The sequence below is a fragment of the Prunus mume genome, linkage group LG2 (genome assembly GCF_029339155.1).
Source record: "Prunus mume cultivar Tortuosa linkage group LG2, ASM2933915v1, whole genome shotgun sequence".
Classification (NCBI taxonomy): Eukaryota; Viridiplantae; Streptophyta; class Magnoliopsida; order Rosales; family Rosaceae; genus Prunus; species Prunus mume.
Genome location: NC_142699.1, coordinates 27,608,908 through 27,619,362, shown reverse-complemented (window position 1 = coordinate 27,619,362; position 10,455 = coordinate 27,608,908). Strand labels below are relative to the sequence as shown.

The 10,455-nt window shown below is 36.7% G+C and overlaps 1 protein-coding gene across 1 annotated transcript; it reads right to left on the bottom strand.

Annotated features, from left to right (window-relative positions):
* Nucleotides 1–851: 851 nt before the first annotated feature.
* Nucleotides 852–9,670, bottom strand: LOC103323887 (protein SIEVE ELEMENT OCCLUSION B-like). Its single transcript, XM_008225908.2, has 8 exons — nt 9,428–9,670; nt 8,893–8,985; nt 8,172–8,626; nt 7,855–7,949; nt 2,479–2,612; nt 1,863–2,330; nt 1,161–1,761; nt 852–1,036 (listed from the first exon to the last, which is right to left on the bottom strand). The coding sequence occupies exons 1-8, from the start codon at nt 9,668–9,670 to the stop codon at nt 852–854; spliced, it is 2,274 nt and encodes a 757-aa protein (XP_008224130.2).
* Nucleotides 9,671–10,455: the final 785 nt, after the last annotated feature.

Genomic DNA, 10,455 nt, shown 5'->3' with positions numbered 1-10,455 from the left:
GAATTGTGTACAGAGAATTTCTTTAACTTTCAATCTTCTTTATACACTGCCATTTAACCTAATTTAAGTATGGATCCTTCTTCTTGGCGGTTAGGATTACTTAGAGTGTAAATCTTCCAATGGCTAACTTGTTCGAAGTTCAGGAAAATTTTGGTCAAATCAAATTTTGTTTGGGAGTGTTTCTGTAGAAGTGATTTTAGCATAATCACTTTATGTTAGTAGCGCGTTTACATAGACTCAATTTATTGCTTGGCTACCAACATAGAAGTGCTTTTATACTGTACAACATAGATTGTAGGGATAGGTTTTTTAGCCATATTGTAAAAATAATAGGCAACATAGATTGTAGTGATAGGTTTTTTTGGCCATATTGTAACAATAATAGGCATAATATTGGTATAGTTAAACTTTCATTAAAAGACCTCGAGTGATTCCCGTTCTCCTTGAAATTGCATAAAATTTTAAAATGATGGAATTTAGATCTCCATGGTTTAAATTTCTGGCACTAAATAATTTCAGTGTTTGGATTTATGCATGTCGAATTTTGTAATTGACAAAAATTACAGGAAAAACGAATTCATTCTCAATAGAAATTGTGAAATGATGCCTCTTTTGGAGGGATTTAAACTTTGAAATCTTTATCCCCAATTTCCACAATTTTTTCCGCAAGTTATTTAATAAATTTCGTGCTTTAAGTTGCCAAACAATGGAAATATCAAATTCTCCTCTTCAATTCTTGACTTTTAACTAATCCCAATTATTTTCCTCTATCCAGAGGGTAAGTGATTTAAATACCTATTTGAAGTGGTTTTAAATTTTTGGCAAACACCCAATTTTTTGAACAAATGTGATTATACCCAACTAGAATTGATTTTGGTCCTCCCATAATCACTCCCAAATTGGGATAGAGCATCAAGGATCATGTCCAATGGCACAGGACCATCACCAAACATCAGTTCCTTTAGCTTTGCGGAAGCTTCAGAAATTGTCAGATTCCACGCTTTAGTCCATGCAGGCAATATCTGGCGACTATCATCTGCCGAAACGACAAAAAATAAATAGAAAGAATTCTTGAGCAATGCATTGGGAATAATGGCAGGTGCAACATATATTGTTCGCACTTTACATAACATTACTTTCAGTTATCATTGTATACGTACCATTTTTCTCGACATGGTGGCACTTATAGCTGATGAAAGTCTCCATGAGACTGCCACACTCGTAGCATATCATGTCCTCTAAAGTGCTTCCCGCGGCGCTTGAGATGTCAAAGCAGGTGCAAACGTGACCAGTTTGTTCAAACTCCTTCTTCTTCTCCTTCTCATGCTCAGCATTGAAACAATTTCCCAATGTCTCTACTGTTATTGTTGTTTCGTTCTGATTCCATGTGTCAAAGTGCTCCAGGGCCTTGTAGATTGTCGGGCCAGCACCAATGGTCACCACTTTACGGCCGTGGAGAAGAACAGCCCATCCACTCTTATCATTTTTTAAGCAAAGTAGCTTCTGAACGTCTTGTGCAACGTGGTCTAACTGCTTATTACTAACCTTGATGCGGAACATGGTTTCTATGGCGGCCCAGAAGGTGCTAAATTTGTCAACCATTCCACTATTATTTGCACCCTTCTTCACATGGTATAACTCAATAGAAATATTTGATTTCTCTATGATGTCACCATTTATAACCGCGCTTGCTTTCTCCTTGAACTCATTCGTCCATACTGAATCCCCTCCGTAGAAGAAAATGTACTTCTCCTCGTTCATCTGTTGGGCCAAGATGTAATCAGAAATTTGTGTCAATTAAGTAAGCGCCTTCAAGAGGTCTAAAACACCCATTTGTACATGTTCAAAAAGAAGTTACTTACCCATTTGGATACAGATGTGTGAATTTCGCCTACTACCGCGGCAAACCAAGTATCATGGAGAGAAAGTAAGAGCTCTTCTTGTTTCTTCTGTGTGGAAGGCAAGGCTTTGCATCCCCACATTGAAATCATGTGGAGAGCGTTAGAATGTTGGAGCTGACTTTTTTTGTTCAACACCACCAGCATAGGCTTACCCTTGAAGTTCCAATCCTCCTTAATGTACTTGATGCCTGATATGTGCGCGTTAGTCTGGTTTATTGTATACCATGGCATCTTATCCCGCAGGGTCTGAAACTTGATTTGCTGCTCTTCATGCCACTCCTCCGCAATTGGAATCCAAACAATCGTATACTCATCCTTTTTCTTTGTAAGCTCATGGATGGGTTCGAGAAGCGAAATGTAACCGTCAGATATGTTTAAGCTCGAAATGAATAATAACACATTCTTCTTCCTTAGGATGTCTATCTGAACCTGATAAAAATAATTTATGCATGCGATAAGGAAATGTGGTGCTTGCTAATCCGTTCTTCTTCTGTCCTTGTTGAAGTTCAAACAAAAACAAGCACATGACAAAGATCCAAATACAAATGAAGAAGCAACGTGATATGAGAGAGCAAACCAGTTTCTTAGTAAAACCATAAAAAATGGTCGTCTTCATGTCATCCTTGAAAAATATCAGGGTCTTAATAGCCTCCATAATTTCAGTAGGAACTTGAAAGAGCTGCTTTAACTTCATGTAGGTCTGTAGCTTCTCTGTGTTAAATAAGGAAAAGAAAGAAAAGAAATCGTCAATATTGCAAGAACAAGCAAATTTAGGAGATTTACTTCCTAATCAATTTACTAGACCAATCTTTTTTGTTAAACATTAATGCACATTTGAGAGAGATTTCTACAAGACAGCAGAATTTTCTAGAATAATATAGAATGGAAAGTCGGTGGTTGTATTCCCTAAACACTAGTTAATGAAGCAAGTAGAAAGTTCTAGTAGAAAACTACAATATATGGCTGAAATTACTTAGACAAAGTCGGTTACTGTGCAAACCGACCTAACTAAACAAAAAGCCCACTTACAGAGTCGGTTTAGCCACTCTATATATAGCTATAACAGCCCACTAATGTATTCAAGTTAAGAAAGCTGAAAAAACCACCAGCTGTCTAAACTCACATCAGTCACCTCTTGTATCCAATCAACTCTAAAGCCCTTGTACCCTTCTTATTTCAATCAATAAAATAAAATAATCTTGTTATCCTTTCAAAAAGTTTTCTATTCATTATCAAGCTATTGTCCTAAACAATATCAACCATTTTCCTAAACCTCTCTTCTCCCTAAAACTAACAGTGGTATCAGAGCCTAGTTCCGATCAACCTTGGGCGTTGGTTCACTACTCCTCCATCATGTCTACCACTAGCCAAAACTCTGACCCTCTTCCTATTTTCATGGGAGAAAACTACGACTTCTGGAGTATTAAAATGAAGACCTATTTTATGTCTCAAGATTTATGGGACATAGTTGATAGTGGTTTCAATAATCCAGAAAACCCAACTGTGGAACAGTTGAGGCAACTGAAGTAAGATCAACAAAAAGATGCGAAGGCCTTATATGCCCTGCAACAAGCCTTGCATGATACGATTTTTCAAGAATCATGGGAGCCACAACTGCAAGGGAAGCATGGAATACCTTAAAGGAGGAATTTCAAGGCAATGCCAAGGTACGTGCAGTTAAACTACAAACTTTGAGAAGAGAGTTTGAAAATATTAAAATGAAGGATTCTGAGACCACACAAGACTATTATGCTAAAATAAAAATAATAATTAATCAATTGAGAGCCTATGGAGAAAATATTAATGACTCAAGAATTGTAGAAAAAATACTTATTAGTCTTCCTGATAAGTATGATCCTCTTGTTACTGCCATTGAACAGACAAAAGATTTAACTAGTCTGTCAGTGACAGAACTAATTGGCTCTCTTGAAGCTTATGAGAAAAGACTGAGTAGGTGAAATGAAAATTCAGTTGAAAGCCCCTTTCAGTCAAAAATAAATTTAAGGTCTCAGAAAACTAAAGAAGGGGAAAGGAAAATTGGAGAAAGTTCTAGAAAAGAAAATTATAAATCCAATAAGAATTGGGGAAATAAAAAAGAAATAAAGGGAAGAAAAAACTATCCTCCCTGCGGGGTGTGTAAAAATACAAACCACCTAGAAAAAGATTGTTGGTTTCGTGGCAAGCCCAAATGTCGAAATTGTAAAAAATTTGGGCACATAGAAAAAGACTGTCGAACCAAGAACTATCAAGCCAATTACTCAGAAAAAAGTGAAAAGAATGAGCATGTGTTCTATGCTCATCAAGCCACATCAGAAGGAACCAACAAAAAATGGTATATTGACAGCGGCTGTAGTAATCACATGACTGGAGATGAAAGTATCTTTTCCAACATAGATAAGTCTGTAAAATCACAAGTAAAACTAGGAAATGGAACACTGGTGGAGACAAAAGGAAAGGTACAATCTCCATCCAAATTAATAAAGGAACTAAATATATAAAAGATGTTCTACTGGTACCTAGCCTGGAGCATAATCTATTAAGTGTTGGACAAATGATTGAAAATGGATACTCTCTGCACTTTTCTAGAGACTCCTGCACAATATTTGATAAAAGAAATAAAAATCATATAATAACAAAAGTAAAGATGGAAAATAGAAATTTTCCTATCCAATGGCAACATGTAAAAGCCACAGCCATGAAAGCAGAAGTAGAAGATTCATGGTTATGGCATAAAAGATTTGGCCACTTTAATTTTTATGCACTAAAAACTCTTTATCAAAAAATATGATGAGAGACCTTCCAAACATAAAAGAGATCCATGATGTCTGTGAAGGTTGCCAACTTGGCAAACAACATCGACAAGCATTTCCATCTGGAAAGGCTTGGAGAGCTAAGGCCTTGTTGGAGCTTGTTCACACAGACGTTTGTGGACCCATGAGGACTCCATCTCTTGATAATAACAGGTACTTTATCCTGTTCATAGATGATTATACTAGAATGACGTGGGTTTATTTTCTGCGAGAAAGATCAGAAGTATTTAATATCTTCAAAAAATTCAAAACCCATGTCGAAAAACAAAGTGGCCACTATATTAAAGCTCTAAGAAGTGATAGAGGAAAAGAATATACCTCTAAAGAATTCAACAAATTTTGTGAAGATGAAGGGGTAGAGCATCAACTAACAGTTGGCTATGCTCCTGAACAAAATGGAGTCTCAGAAAGAAAAAATAGAACCATCATGGAGATGGCAAGATCCATGATATTTGAAAAAGGCTTGCCAAACACATTTTGGGCAGAAGCTGTGTATACAGCAGTATACTTGCTAAATAGATGCCCAACAAAAGCCTTACAAAATAAGACTCCTATTGAGGCTTGGAGCAATATAAAGCCATCAGCAAAGCATCTCAAAGTATTTGGATGCATTTGCTATGTGCACATCCCTAAAGAGAAAAGACACAAGCTAGAAGAAAAATCTGAAGTTGGTATATTTCTGGGATACAGTTCTCAATCTAAAGGCTATCGAATCTACAATCCCAAAACTAAGAAGTTCATGATAAGCCGAGATGTTGAGTTTGATGAATCGGCTTCATGGAACTGGGAGGAAGAAAAAGTTGAAAAGAAAAGTGTAACTATAACACAACCGTGCAGAGAGGAAAATGAAGAAACTCCAGGTACGATTCCTCAACCTACAACTCCTCCAGCTATACAACATGAAGGCTCTCCAGAACCAAAACCAAGAACTAGATCACTCCAAGATATATATGAAACTTGCAACTTCATAACTATAGAACCAGAAAGTTTTGAAGTTGCAGTAAAAGAAGAAATTTGGAGAAAAGCTATGGAAGAAGAAATTAAAACAATTGAGAAAAACAAAACATGGGAACTCGTTGATTGCCCAAAAGACAAAGAAATCATTGGGGTTAAATGGGTCTATAAGACCAAATTTAATCCTGATTGATCAATACAAAAGCATAAGGCAAGGCTAGTAGCTAAAGGCTATTCGCAGCAGCCGGGCATAGACTTCAACGAGACTTTTGCACCAGTTGCTAGACTTGATACTATAAGAGCACTGGTAGCATTAGCCACTCAAAAGAAATGGAAAATTTATCAGCTAGACGTAAAGTCTGCATTTCTAAATGGAGAGCTCGAAGAAGAAATATATGTGGAGCAACCACAAGGATTTATTGAGCAAGGAGGAGAAAATAAAGCACTCAAGCTAAAGAAAGCCTTGTACGAACTTAAGCAAGCACCACGAGCATGGAACAGCCGCATAGACAAGTACTTCATCAACGCAGGCTTCAGGAGGAGCAAAAGCGAGCCTACTCTCTACACTAAAACTCAAGGTAAGTCTGATATCTTGATCGTCTCTCTATATGTGGACGACCTCATCTGCACTGGAAACAATGAAAATATAATTCAAGAGTTCAAAAAAGATATGATGAAAACATTTGAGATGAGTGACCTTGGGTTGATGCACTATTTTTTGGGCAATGAAATAAACCAAGAAGAAGATGGAATCTTCATATGCCAGAAAAAGTACACTGAGAATCTTTTGAAAAAGTTCAAAATGTACGGGTGCAAGACTGTAGCTACTCCACTTATTACCAATGAGAAATTAAGAAAAGAAGATGGATCAAGTAAAGCTAATGAATCAGTTTATAGAAGTCTTATTGGGAGCTTACTATACTTAACAACAACAAGACCTGACATCATGTACTCGACAAGCTTATTGTCAAGATTTATGCAAAATCCAAGTCAAATACACTATGGAGCAGCAAAGAGAATATTAAGATACTTGCAAGGCACAATTGACTATGGCATATGGTATAAGCCCACTACAAATCCAAGACTATTTGGCTACACAGACAGTGATTGAGCTGGATCAGTAGATGACATGAAAAGCACATCAGGCTATGCATTTACAATTGGATCAGGAATATTTTCATGGTCATCAAAGAAACAAGAGACTGTGGCTCTATCATCAGCAGAAGCCGAGCATGTAGCAGCAGCAAGTTCAGCATGTCAAACTATTTGGCTCAAAAGAATATTTGAAGATATGGGAGAGTGCCAAACAGAAACTATTGAAATACTTTGCGACAACAAGTCTGCTATAGCAATGGCGAAGAATCCTGTATTCCACAGCAGGACAAAGCATATCGCCATCAAGCATCACTTCTTATGAGAAGTCTTAGCAAACAAAAAGGTTGAACTCAAGTATTGCAAGACAGAAGAGCAAATTGCAGACATTTTTACTAAGGCACTCCCTAGACCAAGATTCGAAATGCTACGTAACATGCTCGGAATTACACAAATGTGCATTAAGGAGAAGTGTTAAACATTAATGCACATTTGAGAGAGATTTCTACAAGACAGCAGAATTTTCTAGAATAATATAGAATGAAAAGTCGGTGGTTGTATTCCCTAAACACTAGTTAATGAAGCTAGTAGAAAACTACAATATATGGCTGAAATTACTTAGACAAAGTCGGTTACTGTGCAAACCGACCTAACTAAACAAAAAGCCCACTTACAGAGTCGGTTTAGCCACTCTATATATAGCTATAACAGCCCACTAATGTATTCAAGTTAAGAAAGCTGAAAAAACCACCAGCTGTCTAAACTCACATCAATCACCTCTTGTATACAATCAACTCTAAAGCCCTTGTACCCTTCTTATTTCAATCAATAAAATAAAATTATCTTGTTATCCTTTCAAAAAGTTTTCTATTCATTATCAAGCTATTGTCCTAAACAATATCAACCATTTTCCTAAACCTCTCTTCTCCCTAAAACTAACATTTTTATATCTAGGACTTTCTTACTTTGGTTGTTTTATGCACGTGTGTGTGTGTATATATATATATGAATATGTACCTTCTTATAGAGAAGAATACAACATACAAATCAAATATTTTAACATACATTTCCTTGTAAATGTTCAACAAGTAACCCACCTATTTCTTTATTGCAGCTTTTAAGCTGTCCCTTAAGGTTTTTAAGGATGATTGTGATCTTTTGAGCATACTGGACAAGATCGTGTGACTTCCCCCTGAAATGGAAGAATTAAAGCAGTCATATAATTTTCTTTTGTTTAACTTAATTATAAGGTACGCCTTTTGTTGTTCGGTTATCAATCTAAACAGTTGATCATTAATTAAGTGAATCACTGTCACTTGAATATAGTCTAGGTATGACTAACTTGATGACATTGGAATAAGATGAATTAAGCGTATATGAAGTATTGGCATGGAGAAGATGGATGAAAACTTACTCATCACTAGTAAGAAGGGTGAAGTTAGTGCCGCAAGCCACAGTTGTAACGATACACCAATAGACATTCACTGGGATATCTTTCCTTGCACTTGTCAAGATTTCTCTCAGCTCCTTTACCTCATTATAAATACTGGAAAGCTTCTCCAATTCTAAGATGCAATCAATCACCTCCAACGTGGTCATTATCACATTGTTGAGCTGAGCAAGTGCTTTGCCTCGTTGCTTGAGGTTTTCGGGCTTGAGAAGGACTGCTACTCCCTTAAGGCATGCCACAGACTTGGCAAGTTGGTCAGATCGTTGATGCTGGGCAATGAACCAGAACTCTCCATATTCCAAAGAAAAAGCCGCCAGGGCCAGCACAGCCTTCGCTTCCCATGAATACTTTGGCACCTTGCTAAGTATTTTCAGCGTGGCGTCGTGGGAATTCTTTTCACCTGGAGCCTTACATGACACCTGAAATTTCATATCTCATTACTATGACTAGATATAATGTATTTACATGAAGAGACTTAATATTGTCAAGAATCATGACTATACATATATATCCACGGCACATATCATCATTCATCTCTTAGTCAGTGTTATTTCTCTTCTGATCTACATTACATAAATGTCCCAAGTTAGAAATTCTTCTTGTTCTCGCCAAACGATTTAGAAAAAGAAATTAAATAATAGAAAAGAAAACTAACTTTTAAGGTATAATAATGAAAGATAATGACCTCACGGACAATAGACTTTAGAATGCACAACGTGGTGCTGAAGTTGGGTGGGATAGTTATTCCATCTATGGTTTCAGCATTTACTCGTGGGGTCTGCAAACAAAGGCACAAGCAAATCAATTACAGGTAAGATTGAAGCTTCAGAAGTACAAAGAAATACAACCCCCATTCTAGTAACTTTTCCTATACATTCCCAAGTCCGATTAACCCGAATAATTTGTAATACATTTAAATCAAAAAACAAAAAAACGTAAGGAACTTGTTTGACAAGATTTGAATTCCTTTTTCCGACAATTGATTTTGAGGATTTGAAGTATATTTGATCAAATTCTCCAATGGGTTCCGTGAGGATTTGTACGTTCTACATGTTAACCAAATGAAATACATACTCATTGCATATTTTGTGCGAATTAATATCAAATGACAAAGAACAACCAAAGAAAGCAACAGCAATGAGCAAAGAGCCATGATATGATACCATCAGTAACTTGATATTCATTACTTGAAAAAGAACAAGTAATATTTGCATACATACCATCTGCTCAATATGATCGACGATCTGCTTCGAACACTTCAGGATGCTTTCAGTGATGGAGAAAAGAGAATCAACATTAAGGGCATCGTGCTCATGGCAAACAACATGAGTGGCATAAATGCCTTCCAAGATTTCTGTGTCAGTCTGGGCAAACAGGCTCTTCTGATCAGCAGCCTCAGCGTTCTCCACACTATTGTAACTATCTACTTGAGAGACTGGCTTTTTGAATGTTAGGACATCCATGATGATATATGGCTTGGAAGTAGTCTGATCTAAACATATATGTTGGGAATATTATTTCTAATCCTAGCCATTCAACTGTTAGATTATTACGTTAATACACATCTCTACATTGGTTTCACATGTTGCTGAGGTGTTAGTCACATGTTGTTGCAATTAAATATCGCCATTGGCCCACTAGGCATAGTTGATAAATGATGACCTTTTAAGTTTTTCATTAACATGGTTCTGAAGTTTTGAAATTTGTAATTAGGTGGAAGTGGTAAATTCAAACACTAAACAAGCTGCTCAAGGATCTGACTAAAGTATTTCAAACAACTATATAACTAGCCTATTACTAGACACACACCAGAGATTACACAATGATCAGCACACACAAGCAATAAACAAATCAAAAACCCGGGCAAGTTTAGAAAATAACTGTGTGACAACTTAAGCACTCAGAAGGACCCGTCAATTTAGGCATCTCTTGTGTTAACAACAACTAAGATGTATAGTGCCTGAGCATTCATCAACATCATAGATATTACAAACATGATAAAGCTAGACATAAAATTCAGATAAACACACAAGACATGTTCACCCACAAACCCACTATTGGGAAAAACTGGGGGTCAATACTTCGACAAGGCAATCCATTAAGTCAAGAAGGCAAAAGTAAACTCAAGCTCAAACAATCCTAGATCTATTAAGAAAACGAGCACTACCTCCCTATGCAACATTCTTATCCAAACTTAGTTGAGTTAGAAGCTTGTTCTTTATGGAAGTGGCACCTAGTCCATCAGCTA